This window comes from Eupeodes corollae, chromosome 3 (genome assembly GCF_945859685.1).
Source record: "Eupeodes corollae chromosome 3, idEupCoro1.1, whole genome shotgun sequence".
Taxonomy (NCBI): Eukaryota; Metazoa; Arthropoda; class Insecta; order Diptera; family Syrphidae; genus Eupeodes; species Eupeodes corollae.
Genome location: NC_079149.1, coordinates 49,661,899 through 49,686,341, shown reverse-complemented (window position 1 = coordinate 49,686,341; position 24,443 = coordinate 49,661,899). Strand labels below are relative to the sequence as shown.

General features: G+C 34.5%; 2 protein-coding genes across 3 annotated transcripts in view; one reads left to right on the top strand and one right to left on the bottom strand.

The window, feature by feature from the left end:
- Positions 1-105: 105 nt before the first annotated feature.
- Positions 106-6,442, bottom strand: LOC129950296 (E3 ubiquitin-protein ligase ZNF598). The gene is made up of 8 exons (XM_056062193.1): positions 5,922-6,442; positions 3,403-3,548; positions 3,019-3,330; positions 2,696-2,950; positions 2,408-2,640; positions 1,268-2,343; positions 989-1,186; positions 106-923 (listed from the first exon to the last, which is right to left on the bottom strand). Exons 1-8 carry the CDS (start codon positions 6,135-6,137, stop codon positions 708-710), a joined length of 2,652 nt encoding a protein of 883 aa, XP_055918168.1. The 5' UTR covers positions 6,138-6,442; the 3' UTR covers positions 106-707.
- A 1,116-nt stretch (positions 6,443-7,558) lies between these two features.
- Positions 7,559-24,443, top strand: part of LOC129952926 (arfGAP with SH3 domain, ANK repeat and PH domain-containing protein) — a 61,322-nt gene continuing 44,437 nt past the window's right edge. Inside the window, exon 1 of one of the 2 annotated variants that reach the window (XM_056065897.1) lies at positions 7,559-8,980. In XM_056065897.1, the coding sequence (XP_055921872.1) occupies positions 8,855-8,980 (126 nt within the window). In that variant the 5' untranslated portion in view covers positions 7,559-8,854. The remainder of the gene's footprint in view (positions 8,981-24,443) is intronic. The other variant, XM_056065898.1, reaches the window with a different exon arrangement.

Here is a 24,443-nt window from a genome sequence, read left to right as displayed (position 1 = left end):
AAAGTTATCCCAACCATGAACCTAAAAAACACAATTTTAATGCTTATTTGTAGATTAAAATTAACATTAATTAAACAAAAAAAAATAATGTAAGAAATACGTTGATAGTTTGTACAAAGAGTTTTATTTCATTTGGTGAATATACATTTAAATATATAATATATAGGTTATTCTCTTGATTTAGTTTTTGTTTTCTTTTTTGAAATATAAAATTATGGTTTTTTATAAACAGTCTGACTCTTTTACACAACATATACTTTGATGTTTTAGTTAATTTATTATATAAATATATTCATAAAATTATGAAGTGGAAACACTTAATTGCGTGTGAATACTTTTCTTTTATTTACTTAATCTCTTTTCTTTTTCTTTACTCATCATCAATACATTAAGATGTTATGTGTACATTTAAATAATTACATTAAAGAGCAAATGTTTGTGTGATTGTAAAATCCAAACAGTAAATTCCACACTTAACAGAAAACTTAATTAAAATCCAAATCAATCTCATTCTAATTTAAGAATTTAATTGGAATTGAAAAAATGTAATAAGAACAATTAAGGAAATTCTTATAAATTTATGTATCCATTGTAAATATTTTTGTTAAAAATTTTGAAAGCACCAAACAAATTGATTCGTTTTATATCCTAATTTTTTGAAAATTATAATCCCAATTGTTTTTCTATATTTTGTATTTAAAATAAAATTACTTTCGATTTGCAGTTAAAGCATTATTTCCCTTGTTATCGGAGTTTCCAAGAGTTGGAAAACTTTCTCGCATGGCATGCAGTTTAAAATGATTATCAGCATCGGACACCAGCAAAACTTGTTTGCAGGTTGAGCAAACTTCTAGTTTATCGTTTGATTTCTTTTGATCACCGGGCAGGGACTTTAAACGCTGTGAGTGAACTAGGTACAGCTCCTACAAATTACAATTAGATTATAATAATATTTAACACATTTTCCGTTCTTTTATCTATATTTTACCTGTTGTTTATTGATGTCTGGCAAGAGTGATAAGAGTTCAGGGAAAATTATGCCAAACCTATCTCTAAGCGCAGCTTGGCAATGCTCATAATAGGATTGAGATTTAACAACTCCTTCACGGAATCTTTGAGATATTTTTCGAAATTCCTCTAAGGCCTCAGGCGTTTTAAGGGCATCCTTAAAATGGCCGACTAGTTTCTGGAAATAAGAAGTGATAATGGTTGTAAGAATTTCTTTGTTTGTTTTAAGTTTAAAAAAAAGATGGACAAATAAAATTACCTGATTTCTAGTGATAGCCTCTGGCGGTTGCATGTAGCTATGAGTTGGAACAATGTTATAACTCTCCCCCATTGAACTGGTGAAGGTCAGGCTATTGGGTGATTTGGCTACCGAGTTAAGGGTAACATTTTGGAAACCGGGAGGAGGTTTTATTAGTGGCGAGAAACCAGGTGGTGGAGCCACTCTTCGTGGTCCTAATTCCTGTTCATTAAGTGCTTGTTGTTGGGTGTTTTTAACATTTCCATTGGCAACAACTGGTGCAGGTTTAATCACGCTTGGGTTCGCATTTGCATTTGCGGGCTTGTTTTCGTTGTTGTTGTCTTTCTTTTGATGTTTATTGTTATGGGATGTCGGCGGAGGTGGCGCTCCAGGGGATTTCTTGCCCTCCGTGCCAGCATTTTTGTTCTTCTTCTCTTTTTTATTGCTGTTTTGGTTTTCCGTAGATGTGTTATTGTTGTTGTTGTTGCTATTGCTATTATTGCCACTATTCCCATTTTGCACATTGTACTTGGAATTTTTTTGCTTTGCATTCATATTCAAAAGTGGAGCTGGTGCAACCTTAGACTTGCGATTCTCAGCTTCACGTTGTTGCTTTTGAGACTTTGTCCAACTTGGTTGCGCTGGCGCAGGTGCCTTACTGCCCATTGAAAGGGCCGGAAAAGCTATCGAATCCAATTTCGGAGCACTTGCTTCGAATGCAGCTTTCTTGGCTTTAGCCTCCTCGGCTTCTTTCTGCACAAGTTGTAATTTATGAAAATTATTCGGATTCGCCACTGAAACGTAGTCATCCATCAAAGAACGGTGCTTGGCTGATACATTGTCATAATTAATGTTAGAATTGGATGCAATCATATCCTCTCGGAAAGCTGCATGTGCTGCTGCTTTTGATGAGCCCGGCAAAGAGGGGAAATCTTTTTTGTTTGAGTGATTGGGCTTTTTACTGGTCGCACCACCGGAACTTGTGCTTGGACGATTTGAAACATGGATCAACATGCCAGTGGGAGTTGATGACGGATTTTTCTTAATAACCGAACTAATTGAATTTTGTTTGGGACGACTTGCCGATGGTCCAGCACCTACAAAATTGAAGATATTTTCATTTGTGATTTGGAAGAAAATAATATTGCATTAATTTATTACCACCACCACTTTCAGCGCCACCTAATGCAGGAAAGTTCTCTTTTGTTCTGGCTAGACCTGCTGAGCCTAATTTAGCCCGAAGTCCCATAGGCAAAGGTAGAAGACTTAAAGCCGGCGTTCCATTACCCAGAGAAGGGAAATCTTGTTCGTTTCGTGCATCAATTTGTGGAGCCCGTTGAGTATAAGTTGAATGAGTGGGTTCAGGTTGTTGCTCTACTTCGTTATCATTATGGCTATTAAAAAATGTATATTAAATGAAGTAACAAGAAAAACCGTAATATGTTGTACCCTCTTGAACGCAGGTTTGCTATGTGGGGTTCCGTTTGACCTGAACGTCCCCGTGGTCCCAATGTTATCTCCAATTGAAGAGTACGAGCTTGTTTAGCTTGTTGTTTGTTGAATGATTTTCCGTGAACATTCGCAACGTGAGCCTTGTAATCAATCTCTGTGCGAAATGCACCCGTAAATTCTTCAGTAGCACATTTACCTTCTTCGCAGAAGTAATGATCTTTACGGAAATGTTTACGCAGTGCATTATAATCCCTTAAAAATGATAAATATTTTTCTCTTCTTAAATACCGCCTTACATAAGTATCATAAAAGTTTCTTACTTATAAAACTCGTTACATCCATCGGCATCACAAAAGTGGCAAAAGTAATGTTCACGTCGCAAATGACGAAACAATTCGTCACGATCTAGATAACGTTTGTCACAATACTCACACAACGGATGTCCACGATGTGATTTGTTATCTGGGTCGCCTTTGCGACGATGCAACATTAATTCATCCTTCGAATAGCATCGACGTTCAAAAGAAAATATTTTCAAATTATCAGTACACAAATCACAATAGAAGTGACCATGTTCATGTTCGACGTGTTCACGGAGGGATGCAAATGTTCGAAATACAGGATGATCGCACCTTTTTGGTTGGGTTTAAAATGTGATTTATTTATTTTTTCAAAGCTGTAATAATTCACAAAAATAAACATACTTAGGACATGGATGATCTAAAAGTTGGAAAAATGCTTGTTGAATTGGTCTTGTGTAGAAGCAGATTTTATACTCTGTATTAAAGTATTCAGATCGATTTTTGGCTTCCAATTCACGATATGTCAGTTTGTCATACGTAAAAACTACCTGAAATTATAAATATATAGCATAAATTATTGTTCTTATGTTTGTACACATTTGTTGTTAAGTATACATTTTTTGGAAAGTGAAAGGAGAGCTTATTACTAATATACTCTATTTTTTAAAACTATAATTAATAAATTAAGTCGCAAACTTATTTTATTAATATCGAAGTTTTTATTTATTGCCATTCAATTTCTTGTATGTCAGTTGCATGCTCTATTTCTTTCAACTAAATGTGAATGGCTGAATAGTCCACAATATACGTTGAAGGCCACTTGCTTCATTAAAAGGACGATTCAGAAATATAGAAATTATTTCTTGAGTTAAGGGAGTTTTTCAATTTGTTTGACTCAAATAAGGTCATTTAATTCCATTCCTGACAACAGTACTCGCACACAGGAATGGTTGAGAGTTGTAAGTCACTAGGCCCTGGTTCACAACGGATTGTTGCGCTACCCCATTTGATTTTGAAGGTCATTTAAATAAGTCTAAAGTGAATACGTTTTGAATGAAAAGGGTAGTTTAGGTAAAGGGTCATTCAGTGTCATTCGATTTCGAGAGTAATACTAAATAAAACATAGCGATACATTTGTTTGGAGGTGCTCCAAAAACTCACCTCAATCTCTTGCACAGATTTCAAAAAAGAGCTCTAAAAATGATAGAAGACCTTTGTTTAACTGAAACTTTTAGGTTTCATGCCTGTTATTATTTTAACGCTATTTTCATAAACAATGCTCCAGCAAAATACCCAGTTGAATTCCTCCCCTCAAACAATTCAACCTTAATAAACGTTCTTCTAGAGATTTTTTGTTTAGTAGCACTTCACAACAAATGACTTTGGCAAAGACAGAATGTGAGAGCTTTTTATATACTGAGATCGATTTAAGTAAAATACAACTTTTTAACATATCTATTTCGTCAACATCACTGAAGCTAAAACCGTTATCACCAGAGGGCTCAGAATTATGTTGGAATTGTGTAGAGATTTCTAGATAGGCAAAGTGATTGAAGTGTAATCGTTATTGAATTCATTAAGATCGACGTTGTTGAGACTCAAACTTCTTTGTTTACAGATTCTAATACTTTTCAAGTTATTCCAGAATTTGTATCTGCCTTAGAATGATCTAATCTATAAGCTTAGAAACTGCCTTTTGCTTCGCGGAATTTTGTTTTTTGCTTACAAGCTTGGTCACGTTCCCTAACGAAACCTTTAACATCACTAGTGAACCATAATGGACGATTTTTAACATCAAAAAGTTAAAAAGCGATCAGGAAACGTCTCCTGCTCATAGGCATCTTAGAAAAAATATGGAACAATAACACTTTTAGAACGACACGTTCAATCGTCAAATTCGGAAAATCAGCCTTACGACAAACATACATAAGTAACTCGACCATGGGGATGGGTCCCATTTGGTAAGATTTTAAGTAATGCGTTGTTTTATTTTAAATGATCTTTTATCGTTAATAACGTTCAACACTTTAACAGAAGTCAAAATCATAACATTTTTGATTCGATTTAGTAAATTTAGAACAAAAGTGGTCCTTTTATAGAACCCTGAGGTACTTCAGATACATAAATTTGGTATAAAATTTGATAATTTGTCACCAATTCTTTTCCATTTTCTTCTTGATTAATAACTAGACTAGGAGTAAATAAGGTACGTTGTAGCTGCTAATGCAATATTATTTTTTCGACTAGATAAAATAAAGAACTAATTGAAAAACAATTTGTGAATAAAATATCATAAAGTTTCACTTTTTGAGTATTCTAAGAGATTCTTAAAAGTTTAAATTTGTGCCTTCTAAGACTTAGGATATTATTAGATTGAACTTGTTACTTTTTAGTCCTTTAGTTTCAGCGCTTTTTTTCGAGATCCTGAAAAAGAGAAGTTTTCTTTTATGTTTTGATATTTTCTCTCCTACAAGTGTCAAATCTCATAAATTGAACATATCACAAGTTTCGCTTTGTAGACATTTTTGTTCTCTTGTTTTTACTCTAAGTAGGTTTGTGGAATATTTTTATCATATTTAAAAATCTATTTATAGAATTATGAAAAAATACAGGTATTTCAGGACACATTTGTCAACTTGATTAAAATACCAGTAATTAAGTAGCTGGCACTTTAATGAATGCTTACATTAGCAAACGATGGGTGAGTAATATGAGTCTTTTACTAATGATTAGCAATGTCAACATAAATTTAGCATAGTTTTTTTATTCAGAACAATTTTCCTTTGGGACTCTTTTTTATCCTCATTAGATTTCTTGATGAGAAAACAAAAACAAGCTTCGAAATAACCTCCAAAGCTTACTATATCAAACATTTTTCATAGTCTAGTATCAACGATCGAGGTTTTAAAGGTTCACCTTACCTTTTCCAATCCTTGTCTGCAAATGGGACATTCCTGTTGTTTACACAGAACTCTCATCCGGGTTGAGCATTCGTAACAAACTGGATGATCACATTCTCCAATTGAATAGATTTCAACATTCTTGAAACAAACAACACAAGCGTTATCAGGATTATCTGCATTCGATGATGTTGAGTTGGATTTCTTTCGCCGATTGTTCGTGTTGTTGGCACTCATATCGTTGTATCTTTTTCTTTTTTGTTCTGCTAACTACTTCAATTTGTCGAAATGAAACACCTCGTCGCTTGTCCTTGATGAAAATGGAAACTGATAAGAATTTTTCGATAGTTTTATTGGTTTGGGAAAGAATGCGAGAATTTTTGTTGTGAAATATTAATTTGTTTATGCTAGTGAAATGAAATTTAGTTGCAAATTAGTTGAATTTCTATTTCACGATGCGATTTAACACAAAATTGTGAGGAGGGGATTGAAAAAACTGTTCCTAACTTGTGAGTGGATGGTGGTTTTTTACTTTTTCTATTATGAAGTTGGCAGTAATATCACATTTTGACAAACGTGCCGTGTGACAGGTGTAATTCAGCTGATTCTTTTGTAAGCATTTTTAAGGGGGTGCTTGCAATACTATTATGATTGTGCGGGAGTAAATGGTTCTGTTTTTAAACTTGAAATTGGAAGCACACCCATGTCAATCGATCCTTAAAGCTGTACAGAAGCTAATAAAACATTTTTCATTTTTAGGGAGCAAACAAAGGGGTCTTCTAAATGAAGGCTTCCAAGATGTTGCTTATGATGAACTTTGGGAGCAGGAGCCCAATAAATAATCAACACGGAAAATACAAATCTAAGGCTAGGTGCGCACATGCAACTTGTTCGATCGTTAGTTGCTCAAACAGCGCGCACATAAGCAAATCCGAAAGTAGACAATGAAATAAACCAATACACAGGAAACATTTATTCACCTTGACTAAATTTTGTCTCTTGTACTTACAGAATATTTTTCAACGATTTAGTTGAATGTCCGCGCAGTTAACTATAATTCCTTGTGACACAAACTAAAGAATTGGTTCGAGGTGATCGTCTAGTTTATGTCAAAACACAAACTAAAAAGTTGCTCGAATGGGCGACAGAATGGTTTCTTCATGTGCGTGGACTCTCATATATGTACGTCTATAGTGCTCAATTAAGAAACTAAACAGTTTCGAAACTAAACGTTGCATGTGCGACGTGCGTGCCTAGCCTAAGCCTAAAATTTAAAAAACAAACATAGGTATCTTGAGCTCTGCATATCAGAGATTGGATGTATAAAATAATAATAATATAAAATAAATTTGATTGTTTCTTTATCCTCCTACATATATCTTTTAAATGTGACTGTTTCTTTATCCTCCTGTTTCTTTATCTTCTCCAATTTTCTGGACTTTTCAGCATTTCAATTCACAAACAAAAATCAAATATGACATTTGTCTGTGATAATAACTACTTAAACACAGCAGTGCATATGTTTATACTTAAACCACAGGTTATGCCCTAAACCTAGGTTTACAGTTATTTATAAATAGTCTAAACTCTGGACTAGCTTAATAACAACTTAGCAATACTTTAGCAAACATCTATGAATATGACCCTTTATGTTTTTTTATGAAAGAAAAATCGATTAGTGTAATCGTCAACTAACGAGTAAAATTTCACTTTGCCCATCACTACCTCAAGCAGCACCATCTGTCACTCTTTTTCCGCTGACTCCCATTTTGCATTCTCCTTCCTTCTTGACGTTTGCATTCAGCAAATTTATGTCGATGGCCTTTTCGGAAGGACGTTTGTGTGAATCTGAATTGCGAGTTGTTCGACTTCTTCTCTGTACAGAAAAACGAAACGAGAAATATTAATTTTTCCGTTTTCCATTCGAATTATAAAGAAAAAAACAATTACAAATTTAAATTATTAACTAAAGTTCTACAATTATTGTGAATCTATTTTTGAAAATTTTAAATAAAAATTTTTTTAGACGCCAAAATTGAATTCCATCAAAATGCGTTGTAAAATTATTTGCTGTTTACTCGGGAAAGTTTGACACCACAGCTCTAGGCCTTGTGCATCTCGGAAAAATAAAAAACCAAAAAGATACGAAAAACCACCACCAAACACCAATCACCAGAGTGCAGAGTAATTTTTTCTTTTTCACTATTCCTAATTCCTATTCCACTGGCCAGACCACTGACGCGCGCCCAGGGATCTTCAATGAGTTTCTTTTTTTGTGTTTATAGAAATTGTGGTTTGTTAAATAAAAAAATCGGATAATCGGATCGAATTAAAAAAAAGAAAGATTATTTTCATATATTTCGTATTCGAAAACTGTTTTGTGTACCTATCTGAATATTGCCAGTAAATTGCGATCGCAGAAAAATGGGTGTCAACAATTTTCTCTACTCCAAAATTATTTGTTGGTCGTCGTTGTCGTCGTAGTGTGGTGGTGTTCGGCGATGGTGATGAATTCATGAATCCATGAATCCGAATCCGTCGTGGCTGTCGTCGTCGTCATCATTGTTGTTGTTATTATTGGGTTGCTTGCTTTTTGTTCGTTATCCCTGTTGAAGATGTTCTCCGTGGTGCTTTGGTGGTCAACGTAGGCTTAATTTAATTCATCAAAAAGAAGAATCTTGGTACCTAAATACGAAATTCCAAAAAGAACAGAATGGTTTTAATCATTTGATTCATTCATTGATTTTGTGTGAATATTCTTCTCAGTGGTATTGTTTTTTTTTTTGTATTGTGTCGGTGGTAACTTCTTCGGGTAGTTGTGGATTCGGTGTGTGTACACAGTGAAAGTTCTCAAAAAGCAGTCTCCCAAAGTGAAAATATAAATAAATAAATACAAAGAAAGAAAAAATAAGAATTCGTATCTCAAACGGACGTGATTATTTTACTCTGCAAAAATGCCTGTTCTAATAGGAATCGCAGATTTCGTCGAAGAAACCAGAGATGATTATAATTCACCGACGACGTCGACTTTTGCGTCACGGATGCCCGATTGTCGACAGACAGTCTCAATTCTCGAAGAGGTGAGTCCATCAGTTCTAACTTCTAAGTCCAGAGATGTTGAATATCTTCATATTATTTTATGCATGTACCTATACTTATTGCTGTTCTATACCTACATACCTGATGTTTTTCTTTTTCTTCTTTTCTCTACAATAAGTTTAGGTGCCTAGATAGAAATACCTAACTTTATGTACATATGTATACCTATCGCTATCATCAGTTTACATTATGGAATCTTAGTCAATACATACAATACCAGAAAAATATTTGGTTTAATTTATTTTTCTTGTTATCATAAACCACAAGTAATTTCTATATCAATTTAAGGGATTTGTTTCTTCTCTTATCGAACACTGTTTTGTAAGAATAAGTGAATGTTTTTAGTTTTAATCTAAGGTTTGACAATTTTTATAGGTATTTGGTAAATATAAATATCTAGGTTTTTAGGTATGTATCAACTGAAGCTCTGTTGTACAAGGTCATCAGGTTAATTGCATGATAACTCTCTTGTATGGTAGAGAAGAAATGCTGTTGCTGTAGCTTATGTTGTTTGTTTAACTAATAATTTAATATTTTTTCCTAAACAATCAAATAAATTCGAGTTAATGATAGGGAATTCAATGTACCGTATGTACATATGTATGTACATCGGTTATATTTTCTTTATTAGACTAGTTACCTACATTATATCTCTATGTCAGATTGAAGTACGCAGAATAAATAGATTTGTTATTGCTCTTTGCATTAATTTCGAAAAAAAATCGTATGTACATATGCTTCTAGTTGAAAGGTCAGATTTTTAATTGTGCTCAAAAATCCATACCAAAAATTTTGATGGCGATACAAAACAGCACCTTTAAATTGCATTAAATAATTCAATCGATGTTTTAAAAGGATTCAAATATAAAAACAGCTTTAATTAAATGAGTTCAATAAATCACGAAGTATGTAGGTATACGTTCGTAGTATGTATCTTTTCAAGGCATTGCTTTTATTTTCTGGCAATAACAATTTTGCTCACCAAATTTTGACGGAATTTTGGGACTTAATAGGCCAAATAGCAATACAAATAGTTTGCCTAATCATTAAAATAGAAACAGTGCAATAATAAAGACGTATTTATTTTTAAGTTTAAAAAATTCAATAATATTTTAAAAATCTTAAATTATCCAAGCTTATGTACGGTCTGGATTCCTTTTTTATATATAAATTTATATAAAGTTTAAAAGTTTTGAGATTAAGAGGCGTGGAAGGCACTGCAGCAAAGAAGAGAAGAGTTCAATTTTACGTTGAGAAAGTTGGCAGATCTCTCAAGCTAGTTTTAAGCGCAATTAAGCCAACGAGGGAAAAAAACAATTGGTCCAGCCAAGAAGAACGACCATCAGAGAAGATAGAGACATTATGCGTGTATCAAAAAATTATCCTTTTAAGTCTTTAAAAGACATTAGAGCCGAGTTACAGCTTGAAGTTTCTTCCAGAATAGTTCGCAGGAGATTTTCCAAAAATAATTTGCACGGGCGAATCGCAAGGAGAGTGCCCCTTTTAAGAAAAAAAAAAAATATATCATCTCGCTTAAAATTTGCAAAAGAACATCTTAGTTGGACCGGACCGGAAGCAGTTAAAAAATGAAGAAATGTTTTGTGGACTGACGAAACGAAGATCACCTTGTTCGGAAGTGATGACAGGCAAGTTGTTCGAAGGCCAAAAAGCTATGAACTTAATTCTAAATATACCATCAAGTCTGTAAAGCATGGAGGTGAAGTATTCTACTTTGGGGATGTTTCTCCTGGTATGGCGTTGGACCTATTCATCTTATTCAAGGCAAAATAGATCAAGTAGCGTCTGTTAATATTATGAAGAACACAATGCTGCCATATGCGGAAGATGGATCCTACAGCAGGGTAATGATCCGAAGCACCCGTCGAAACTCGCAAACAAATATTATATAGACGAACAAATTTAAGTTATGGATTGGCCATCCCAATCACCTGATTTAAATCCCATAAAACAGTTGTTGGGGGATTTAAAAAAGGTGGTTGGGAGGCACTCCAATAAAAAAAAACGGAGTTGTGGCGGGTTATAAAACAAAAAACGGCAAACATTTCCGTTGAGAGATGCCGTCGACTTAGTTGACTCCATGCCCAATAGATGTCAAGCTGTAATTAAGAGTAAGGGTGGGGCAACAAAATACTAAAAAAAAATGTTATGAACTATTAAATGTTGTAGTTGTTTTAATGTTTAATTTTTGTATCTATTTAATGACTAGGAAATATGTTAATTTTTTAGCTTTCGTTTGTTTGCAAAGTATTCCTAAACTACTTAACCGATTTTAATCAAATTTGTTCACCGTGTACAGTTTGATTCAACTTGAAAGATAGGATAGCTTACATCTCAATTTATGATAGCTATGTCTATTATTTGACAGTCACAATTATCTGTTAGCTACAAACGATTCTAACAGGTAGATAGCGCTTTGTCAAACTTCCAAAAGTTTCATATAAGGTACAATTTAATAGCATAACCACCACATGTTGCTGAGGCTAATTGAACTTTGTGAATTGTACTTTTTCAATATGTAACATAAAAAAGAATAGTGGAATAGCTGCAGTATTACGATAGAGTTCAATTATAATTTGGGCGAGTGAATACTGGCTCTCAAATATTCACTCAAAGCATTGCATAGAACTATTCAAGATTTTAACGGCAATGATAAATTTTTCAGTGGTGCTCTCTTGCGTTTGTCTGGTAATTTCCGTCAGACCTTGCTAGTTATGTCTTGCTTTACTTTCGCGGATGAGATTAATGCATGTTTTGAACAATTATTCTTATGACGAAGTGTTGAAACATTTCGATTGACCATAAACATGCGCGTACAATTACGAAATAATCCATCAGCACAAATATTTTCCGAATAATTACCAGATATTTTACCGGTAATATAAAAGTGCAACCAAATACGCAATGCATTTACCTGTCAGACAATTTCTGGACTGTTCGTAAGAAAAAAATTAATTTCTTCAGAGTGTTTTTCGGTATACAGACATGGACATTAAAATAGACACAGAGACAGACCAAAGTAAAATAACAACATGGATTAGAAGTAGTTTTAACCATTATCAAAAAAAAAGTTAGACTTTGTTATGTAAAATAACATGGGTTTTATTTTATTTTTGCTTGTTGATTGTTTGGAGATGAACCGATCCTTAGGTAAGACTGTGTTTTTTATGGACATGAAATAGAAACATATTGCAACACAGACCTTAATATTTAACTAGTATCAAAAATATTGTTTTATAAAACAATAAGTTCACTTTAGGAAGTAATTTAAAATTATTTTAATAATATTACAATTAAATCTAAGGAAAACATGGGTCGCGGTAAACATTGTTCCTTAGAAGAGAAAACTGTCATTTTAGTTTTACAAAGTGAGATCCCTCAAGTTGATTGCAAGAGAAATTTGACAGCTGAGACCCAAAAAACAGAGGGGAAAACCCAGCAAAACATCCCCAAGAGAAGACTGGAAGATGATTTGGGCCTCAAAAAAGGATCCTTACAAGTCTTCAAGGGAAATAAAAAAAACAAACTACAACTTCCAATAACTTCCATAACTGTTTGTAGAAGACTTGTTGAAGCTAACTTGTTCAAAAGGATTGCAAGAATTGTGCCCTTTCTAAGGAAAACAAAATATAACACCGCAGTTTAAATTCGTCCACTATCATTTTGATTGGAGTGGGTGAGAGGGAGGCAAAAAGTGTAGGAATGTTTTGTGGATAGACGAAACAAAGATAAATTTGTTCGGAAGTGATGGCAGACAATTCGTTAGAAGGCTTAATTTGAAAGAACTGAATCCCAAATACATCCAAAAAACGGTTAAGAATGGTGGCGGCAGTATCATACTTTGGGGTTAATTTTCTGGGTATGGCGGGTGTTGGACCAATACATTTGATTGAGAGAAAATGGATCAAAATATGAAGGTGAATATCATGAAGGATACGATTATGCGGACGAGAACCTACCTTTCAAATTTGTTCTACAGCAGGACAACGACCTTTAGCACACATCCAAATCTGCTCAAAAGTATTTTAAGGATAAAAAAATCAGCGTATTGTAACGGTCATAGAACATTTTGGGGGAGATTTAAAATGTGCGGTTGGGGAACATTTAACAAAAAATTAAACCGCACTGTGGAGGATGGTTCAAGAGGAGTGGTACAATATTTCAATTGACAGATGCTGCCGATTATTTGACTCAATCTCCAACAGATGTCTCACTGTAATTAAAGCTAAGGACCAGGCTACCAGACAATAAAACAATTTTGAAATCCGAAATAGCTTTCCATTTAATTTTATTTTTTTAAATCTGTGTACCTATTTTATTGGCCACGAAATTTGTTCCTTTTTTTACATTTATGAATTTTAAATATTTTATGTTATAATTTTACTACAAATAATGGGTGATTTTAGTTTGAAAGAAAAAAAATAAGAAAATGAAGACCAAACTTGAAAAAAAATCTTTTTAAGTCAATAAAAAAATGAATTTTTAAAACTCTGTTTGGTGTTTCTATTTAAATGTCCATATCTGTATATAGAATAATTACATGAATCTTAACTGGCCCAGTCATCGGGCTTTTTTGTAAGCCAAAAATATTGATGTTGACCAAATTGACTTCCATACAACAGTTGTTACCAGTCGATCTAATGTCTGTTAAATCAATCGATACTGTTGTTAATAAAAATGATAGTGTACATTTTTCAATTAAATTTTAAAATTCACTAGATAACGCATAATGTTCGATTAAAGATTGGTTCACTTATTATCATCCTGCGTACTTTGAATACACCTCAATTATGCAACGGTACAAGTTTATTAATCAAATACAGGAAATATAATTGAAGCAACCATTTTAACTGGAAAGTTAAAAAGAAAAGTGGTCATGTTGCCACGTATTCCAATACTACCGTCACATTCTATTATACCCTTGAGAAGATTACAGTTTAGCTTTTGCTATGTCTATAAATAAATCTCAATTTCAAACAATGTCCATTCGAAATTAAGATTTGGAAAATCCATGTTTTTCTCATGGGCAACTATATGTTGCATGTTAGAAATCGTTAGAAACAACAACATTTTGCCAGGTCAGCTAGTATGCATATATATTTTTAAACTATACACCTACTTAAGATGTTTCCACAAGTAGTTTTGACTTTCAAAAGACTACCGCTGAACAATATGTTTGTAGAACTTGAAAATATTTCCACCATCGTTATCAAGTGGAAGTGGACATTACGTGCAAAACCACAATTCTTTTAAGTTTATTTATATACTTTCCCTTTTAAGTGGTTTCTAATCATAACCATAAGTTGTCACTTACAAAAAGCAATCTCCTTGAAAATGTACCCACTTGCGTTTGATATTTATGATACATTGGATATGGAAAGTTCGAACTTTTTTAAGGACCAATAAACTAACTACCAACAAAGTGACTACTCGTGCCAAAAAAGTGATATAATTGAGTTGGAGTATTTTGAAAAGAATAATAAAATCTTTCAACTTTCAACCAATCAATCATCTGCAAAATGGTTTTGGAATTTGGCAAATTTATATGGATTCTATTTATTTAAAGTTTTACATGCAGTTGCGGTAAAAATCATAGTAATGTGATCCTCTGACAGTTGGAATTGTATGAAAGAAAATGCTAAGGAATTTACATCTCCATTCATACAACTCGAAATACCTTGATTAACATTTCGTTGTATGGCTCTTGTTTACAATTAGAGCAGAATAGTATCACCGAATGTAGATCCTGTAAATTGGCATCTTTTCCTGAGAATTGCTTGTGGGTTTTGACATTTAGAATAAGCTACTCGTTTTAAAATATTACATCGCGGATTCTCAATAATATTGATATCGGGTACTGTGGGTACTATTCCAAAACACTGATGTGGTTATTTTTAGACTATTTATTTGTGCCTTAGCAAGTGGATTTTGGATCATTGTCCTACACAAATATATCAATATGGAGTCCTTCTTAAACTTAACTACAAAAGCGCTTTGTATTGTGCGTATGACTTTCATGTTAGAGGTCTTAGATTCAATCACTGCCTGTGCCACCCAAAATTTTGTTCCACGGGTGTTACCTCTTGCGATGAATTGACAAATCGTTGTTTTTAAAAACTTTGGTTTTGATAACAACTATTGAAATGAATAAATAAGTATTCTACAATAAGAAGATAAAGAAAAGAAACAGTTTACTGCCTTTCTTTTCCATAATTATTTTATGACTCAAAACAATCAGGTCTTAGGTGGTCAGGTCACAGTAATACAAGGGCAATATTTGACATATCAAACGAGCAAGAAAAGAGTTAGACGATAACAGAGTGACATTTCCGGTGCTTTTAGACTATTCTACTGCATTTGATACCGTTTCTTATCAATTTCTTGTGGAGTCCCCCAATGGTCGATACCTGGTCCTTCCAATTTTGGATTATAAGTTCATGCAATGAACCATTCGAACGTGGTACTGTAGAATGATTGTTAGTCCGTTGGACTGTTATTCCAGAGGTCTTCTTGCGATGCCTCCAAGAATAATTCCTTTTATGATAAGAATTCGAATTCGGCTTAGTAAAACTGTAGGTCCCCTCCATACCTCACACCATTACTCTCAAACAGGAATAGTCGAGATTTGTAAGTCACCAGGCGCTGGTTCTCTACAGATTGTTGTGGAACCGTATTTATTTTAAACAAAAGCTTACAAAAAAACAACAAGAACTGTACACGTACAGCTTTAATCTCAATTATTGGAAATTTATGTATTTTAAAATCTTTGTTTTTGATAAAAATTATGCAAATAAAAAAAAAAGTATTTCTTTTCCATAATTATATTTTAGTTCAAAACAATCAGGTTTCAAGCCAGGTAACAGCAGAACCACGGCCTATTTAACGCATTAAACAAGCAAGAAAAGTGTTTGTGGCGTTTCTACACTTAGATTGTTCTGTGGATTTTGATACTATCAATCTCAAACTTACATAAGTTTTTTGATTTAAAACAAATATAAATATTCAGGTATCATATTCAATATTCAAGGGTCGGTTCTTGGTCCTTCCATTTTTTCATTATACGTTCATATAATGAGGTTCAAAGAACCATTCCAACGGAGTAATGTAGCCGTAGCATGATTTTCAGTCCGTTGAACTTTCGTTCCAGAGGTCTTGAGTTCAATATCTGCCTGTGTCATCTAAAGTTTTTTCATGGGTACTGACTCTTGCGAGGAATTGACAAATCTATCAAGATTAATTCTTGTCATGAAAATTCCAAATGTGTTGTTCAAATTCGGCTTAAAACTGTAAATCCACTCCATTCCTGAAGAACATTACTCACGCGCAGTAAGATCAAAGAAGTTTAATTGTTTTAAGGTCCGTACTTGCCTATAACCATTCCAGTGGTATTCCTTGGGTCTTTAAGTTTCTGAAACTACCATATGAATGCAAATTTTCATCAGGCTAATATACTAGTCATTACTCGTTTCTCTTTTTTTTCAGTCAGCGTTTCAGTAATTTGAACGTAGTGCCTTGAAAAACAAATGTAAACTTTTGATGCTAACTAAAGTTGTTGCACGAACAAATTTGAAGTCACGAAGACTTCGAATCCGAACCTCATTTTTAGCCAAAAAATTCTGTTTTTAACAGTATTTTCATGTGAACATATTTCAAAAAATTGATCTGATAGCCTTATTTATAGTTCGAATTCGTTATAACAAGTAGTACATTTCAGTGGGAGTAATGTCAGCAATGGAATGGTTCCAAAATCACAATTTTATTTTTTAAAGGTTTTCGACTTGTTCAGTTGAAAATCGTACGAGATTACTGTTCATGATTCCTTTGAAACACAGTGAAATGTGAAGTCCAACAACAATAAGGATTTTCTGGAAATAAGTGAGCTACTGAAAATATTTACACTGAACTTTAAAGATAAGTAGTACCCGTAGCGTGATGGTCTTGGCCGGTGATTTGAACGCAAAACATGAAGATTGGGGAAATCAACATAATAATCCCAGAGGTAACAATCTTTTTAATTTGATGAATCTTTACAGCGTTGAATATGGCGTCGACCTGCTGGCTACTGAAAAGCCATCATATCCAAGAAGTGGCTCCTTTCTGGATCTTTTGCTGTACGACACCAGACTGACAGTTACAGACAAAGTGGGTAATCAACCTCGAAACTGCTTACAGACAGTCGAGTACGACAGTGATCACTGCGGACTGGCTGCTGTAATGCAGATTCCGAACGAACGCGTGGAATTGGAAGAATACGTTGCAACGCACTCTTACAATTACAGTAAGATGCGTTGGCCTCGTTTCACCAACGCCTTAGCGAGAGAACTTCGTTTGAGTGACATAGCCCCACCAAACACCAGAAACCTTATAAATACAGAAATTGACCAACATTTACAACAGATGGACGAAACAATAAAACGAACGATGGAACGGACAATTCCAAAGTACAAAGAACGGGACCAAATGTAGGCTTACAGAAACGCGACAATTGACGCACTACGTAGGCACAAGAGTGGCTTACTGACAAGACTCAAAAACTTGTACAGACGACTTACAGACCCACACGACTTGGATGTTAGGACACTGAAGTCGTCAATAAAAAATGTCAATCTGTTGATTAAGGAGAACTACAGGCTATCAATTAACAAGTACTGGGACCGCAAGATCCGGTCAGTTAATTCGAGTGACCCTAGTATGTTCCCCAAAATCAACAAGATATTCAGGAAAAAAAACGATAATGACCTTCCGTGTCTTAAACTCCAAAGAACTGAAGAGAACAGAGACGTACTCATGACAGCGCAAATAAATCCAGAGGAAGCCATCTTTGACTTTGACTTTTACATAATTGAAGATCCGAAGGAAAAAGTTGAGGCGGTGGGAGCTGCTTTCCAGCAAGTGTACAAGGTGAATGTTAGCATTCGCCCCAACCACAACCTGGAAAACAGAGCCCTACTTAATCACTTTTACCTTCGAAATTATATGACACAATGGCGATCTGAGAACTGCGGTTTCATGCGGTTCAATGACGATTCCTTGACAAATACCATAATCGCCGAGCAAAGGGGAGCAACCCCATTGTTTGTGACGAAGGTTGAGCTTCAGCTCATCTTCAATTCAATAAAAAACAAAAAGTTAGCAGGTGTCGATGGTATATCCAACGTTGTACTGAGACATTTACCGACGGAAGCAATTAACATTTACACCACACTCTTAAACAATGCACTCAATAATGCATATTATCCAGTGCATTGGAAGACCGCTGTGGTTCATCCTCTCCCGAAAAAGGGAAAGGACAACTCCAACCCGTCAAATCTTCAGTCGATAAGTCTTCTTCCGAGCATCAGCAAAGTCTTCGAAAAGATCATTAATAGGGCTCTGATTAAGTGGGCTGCGGACAACAAAATTATTCCGGAAAAACAGTTCGCGTTCAAGGCGGGTCATGACACAATTCATGCTGCGTCTAAACTCGTTTCTGATATCCAATGGAATAAATCAAAACAACAATGCACAGGTGCTGTCCTGGTTGATTTGGAAAAGGCCTTTGTCACCGTATGGTGAAAGGGTCTTTACCTAAAACTTAGCAGGCTTGGCATAAGCAAGCATTGTTCTATATACTTTATGATATGCTTGACGGTAGAAAGTTTGTTGTCAAAAGTGGCAATGTAACTTCTAGCACAACATTCTCAATTAAAAATGGTCTTCAACAGGGAGCGGTGAATTCGCCGATTCTCTTCAGCATTTACACCAGCGATCTGATAGGTAGTCTTACAAAGGCAATTGCGTACGCCGACGATCTAATTGCGTTCAGAACGGCCCGAAAGGTTGAGGTTATTAGAATTCTCTTGCAGCGTGATTTCGACAAGATTCAGCGATATTGCGACGACTGGAAACTGAAAATAAATGTCCAGAAGTCGGAGACAATTCTGTTCCGGACTCCGTTGGCTGGGACCACGAGGGATACGTGTAAGAATTGGCGCAAGATGGTAATCGTTGATCTTCACGGGCAGCCATTAGCGAGCAAAAGTGTAATGAAGTGCCTCGGTATCTGGTTAGATCAGTATTTATATTTCGATAGACATATAAATGCTGCTCTGACCAGGGCCAGAGGAGCCTTCGCTCTGACGAAACGGCTGTTTTTAGCAGTCGGATTGACTCCAGAGTAAAGGTGATTTGCTACATGGCCCTCATACGGCCAATGATTGTTTATGGATGTCCTGTGTGGTTCAACGTTGCCCCTTCCCAACGAGGTCCTATACAACGGGGCTCGAATCAACAGAATTGACAATTTTGTGATAAAACTCGTTCGAGGTCACATTGCAAGAGCTATGTTTTCGACCAACAATTTAATTTTCGGGGCGTTCTATTCGAACGACGAGTATTTTGAAAGTGCACGCTTGAGCGGCTTCATTCCACCAGAGGCATTCCTCTTTTTAGACAAATGCGGTCTGATACAGGATAGATTGGCAGTTCCGTTAATCTACCACGTCAGACGAAGAACCGTGGATAGGCGACTCCCGTACAATCGGGACGTCATGGCACAAGACGGAGTGGAGCTCCTTCGGTTCAGTAGGGCTGTGTCCGAACGGGACCGAACTAATAGGCCGAAGCAGGAGAACCAGTTTTGGTGGCTTCAATCGGCACTTGATAGTGGGTAGTCGGGATGGGGTTTTAAGCCTTGGCCGGCTTACATACTTGTTTTATGTTTAGGGTTTAGTTTTAAGTAGAATAGGCATGGTGGCACGAAAAAAAATAAAAAATAAAAATTTAAAAATAAAAAAAACAAAGAAATTAAAAATAAAAAAAAAAAAACGTGGAACATAAAAAAAAAAATAAAAAAAAAGACAAAAGCTGTGGTTGTTCTAGTTTTAAGTAGTTTATAGGTAGAATAGGTAGTTTAAGTTAGCTTTAAGTTTTATATTAAGGAACTAGATAGATAGATAGAAAATTTGGATTTTATTGGATTAACATTTGAATTTAACAATAAATACGTTTTTACATTTACAAAAATCATTATGACATGGCATTTGCCGTCTACCAGATTGACAACTATAATATATTAATTTAATTACAAAGATATAACCGTTTTAAATAACATATGTGTTTAAAATAAGGAATTATATGGAAACCAATAAAATTTAAAAATTCAAATAAGATACAGTTAAAGGTTTGTTTAATCAAAAATCTTCGTTAATTATTCTTAATTATTATTATCTGAGCGCAATTACACAATATTCATAAAGTATATTAACGTTCATATGATTCAATTCGTCCAGGACTTGCTCTTCAGATAAAACATCGCTCCCAAGAACGTTTCTTCTGGTTTCTTTCAGAGTTGGACATCTTCCCAAAAAGTGAATGACGTCTTCTCTTTCTCTCATGTTGCAAATGCTGCATTCTAATAGTAGATCAGGTCTGTGAGGCATGAAGTTCAGATTGATAAGCTCGCTGCGAAGTCTGACCATTGTAGCGATAACATTAACCTTATTAGAGTCGCGAAAATAGTTTTTCCCTGCCAAATTGTGATTTAATCTACTGTAAACTGTTCTGTAGATGGAACTGGAGGCTTCAGCTATATATTCAGCTCTACATTTCTCATCCACCTTCGAGATTACATTGTAGAAGAGAGTCTTGCAACTACCAATGTTTTACAGGTTTAAATCAAAGCTTGAATTGCATTCTTCAGCAAGTTTTGACCACTCTCTATACCAGCTGTTTCGTTCGTGTATGGCACTGATAGCTACCTTCTTGACTTATCTGGATTCTGATAAATTGAATATGTACTGAAGAAAATCGGCTTGCAACTTCAAGGTCTTTATGTGTAAAGGTGATAGTCCTGTTTCGAACATTACCACACATTCTAAGGCTTCTCCGTTAAATGACCATTTCTCGTTAGAAGCATTTCTTCCACCACCGTTTTTAAATATCATCACTTTAGACTTCTGCGTATTAACGATTAAGTTCCATAAGCAACAGTAATTATATAACCTTTTTATCATGGAGCTGTAACGCTTCCGGCGAATACGCAAACATGACAATATCATCTGCAAATAATAAGGCCTTCATATGTGTTCCTGCGAAATCCATGCCACCAGGAAGATAATCAATCAGGTCATTTATAAAAAGTGAGAACAAAGTGGGGCTCAATGTGCAGCCTTGCCTTACTCCCGATGAGGTCACAAACCAATCTGACAACTATGCACCATTCCATACAGCCGCTCGAGTTCCTCTATAGAGATTCTCTAGCGCACGTCCAAATTTCATCGATAACCCCGCGTTATATAGCTTGTAGAATAAGGCACCTCTATTTATTGTATCGAATGCCGCTTGAAAGTCGATGAAAAATACATATAATTTCTTATTTTGAGCGATAAAGCTTTCTGCAAGACTTCGGAGTACAAAAATATTGTCCATTGTAGAGTAGCCTGCTCTAAAATATGCTTGAAACTCTTTCAGTATGTTCTGAGACTTAATCCACTTGTTGAGCCTTTTCTGCATCATCGTTGTAAGAATTTTATATGTTGCATTCAAGAAGGAAATGCCCCGAGGTTTGAAGCATCCGAATATGATCTTTTCTTATATATTGGGAATATAACAGCTTCTTGAAATTCATTCACTACCAAATTCCCCTCTATGACTTTATTGAACATCGTTAGAAGTCGATCATTAAGTGCAGAAGTGCCATATTTGTAAAATTCGGCTGGGATACCGTTTGCGCCTGCTTTCCCATCTTCCAGAGTACATAACGCTTGGTCCAATTCTTGTGCAGTAAACTGCGAGTTCAATATTTCATTGGTTATACCAGGTGTTGCATATTGCCAGATAGATGGCATCATTTCTGGGTTGAGGAGTTGCCGAAAGTGTTCGGCTAGCATATTTGCACACAAATTTTTGTGTATTGACGGTTTTTAAGGACCTTATTTTAAGTAGTTTTAAGTTTTGCAAAATTTTCTAATAAATACAGAAATAAATAAAATATAAATTGAAGTAAAATAGATCTTAGGGCCGAAAGGCATTAGTTTTAAGTGTTATAGTTTAACTTAGAGTTTCCGTATGGGACCATTAAGTTAGTTGTAAGTTATGGATAATTAGGCTAGTTTTATGAATTTTTGTCTAGCTTTAAGATAGGTTTAAGAATGAACTAATAACAATGAATTTAAAAAAAAAGTGCGATGGACTGTCATGCAAGGGGTCTTGGGTTCAATCCCTGCTTGTGCCACCTAACTTTTTCAACGGGTACTTAATCTTGCGAGGGATTGACAAATTCTCCAAGAGTAATTCTTGTCATGAAAAGTGCTTTCTCAAATTAGCCGTTCGTATTCGTCATATAAACTGTATAGGTCCCTTCCATCTCTGACAACATTACTCGCACACAGGAATGGTTGAGCGTTGTCACTAGGCCCAGGTTCTTTATGAACTGTCTCCATTAATAACAACATGGATAGCTAAGTGCTGACAATCAAAGATAAGGCCATAAACTGACAGACTTACAAACAAGAGCTTAATGGCTGAAACACATACACGCTTCAGCTTCGGCTTCGTCTGCGTTACGTTAGGCCTGCTTCGAGGTTGCTTTGAATGACATTTGTATTATTTCATCCCTCCAAAGAGCAAATATTTTGTTTGTTGACATTTTTTTACAGCTGATGAGCTGTCAGACAAAGCAAATGTTCAGATAATTGAACTAGAGCTTCCGTTTGGAGTCACATTACGTTACATTACGTTCTTTTCCTTACGATTGTCAAACGAAACGTGAGGTCGAAGCTCCATTGTGATAGCATGCATTGAATTCCTATGGCTGAACTCGTAAACGTCAGGCGAAGCCGAAGCTGAAGCGTGTTTGTGTTTTAGCCATAAAGTTAATAAAACTTTTCTCTAAAACATCTGAATGAAAATTTTAAATTATTTTATTTTATTCATAACTTTGTGTGCAAAGGCTTGGCATTTAGAGTTCAACTGGGCGAATTATTTTTAGTTCTCATAAATATCAATTTAAAATCAGCACCATGCCAAGAAAATTTGAAGCAATTAGCACAAACGAACAAATAAAATTAGAAAACAATAATAATTTCCCAGCACGACATTAGCATACACTACATATATGTATGTGAACATATGCATATCTCAAAGTCCCAGACACCTATTATTAAGGTCTATCAAGGGAAACAGAAAAAAGCCAGAACATAAACAAAACCTAAAAAGTCATGTTTGTCAACAATTATTTTATTGACCTTATTTCCAATCGTTTAATTTTTCTTTTTTTTTTTTTTTACTTTCGTTACTCAGTTCTGTGTTATTTACAAAAACAATTGACTTGAACTATGTACGGTGTTCGTGCCAATTGGAAAAGTCATTATGATGAATAATTTTGAGACTAAGTAAAAAAAGTAAATATATTTTGATTCAAAAAAAAATATAATAACGACAACAATAATTAGTAAGGTAAAAAGTACAATATGTTTATGGCGAAGTTGAATGAATTGTTGAGTCGTCATTGCAATTTGTTGTTTAACTATTCATAGCCAGTTATGGGTTTGTTTTTAGAATAAGATTGTTTTTATATTTGATTATTTATCATTAAGGTGGCCATATTTTATTTATTTTCAATAATTGTATATAATGCACATACAAAAATGAAATATAAGTACTAATTGAAGAGTAAACAATCTTTTTCGTTCGGAAGATTGATTTAAGATGCGGTAATTAGTTCCATAAAATCCCAGTGTCAACAGAATGCCTTTAATATTTAAAAGTGTGCACTTAAGTATTTCCGTGAGAGGAGTGAATTATACGTACCCTGACGATTTAAAACAAATTTAAACCCTCTGAGTTTTTTACCCAAGAGAACAGAACTTATGAAATTAGCATTTTTAATGTTGTTGCATTATCTAGAATGTATGTATGGTCACCATAATAGTTCGGGTTGTGTTTTATGAATAAATAAATAAATGAAAAGAAAAATTAAATAATATTTAGTCAGATATTTGAAAGCGGAAGTTTCATGATAATGGCAGAGGTTGAATTATTATTAATATTTTTTTTTATAGCAAAATTGTTTTTGCTATAATTTTTCTGTTTTCTTTTGTTTTTGTTGTTTTTTTTTTGATTGGATAATTCATTTGTTTATTTATAGTACATGCAATACATAACAATAAAATATTGGCATCGGAATTCAAACTCTTAGTCATAATGAATGTGAATATCTCGCAAAATGTTTTATTGTGGTCGTAGATACTCTTGCTGAAACTGATGCGTCTATATTGTTATGTTTGTTTTTATAGAAAATTTCACAACATGTTGCTAAATTTTATAGAAAAAAGTAAGAAAATCAATCAAGTTAATACAGAAGTTAATCTTTATATTCTTGGCCTTGGCAAAATAAAGCATTGTAAATTGTTTTGATACTTCAGGGGCATATATTTAGCTTGAAAG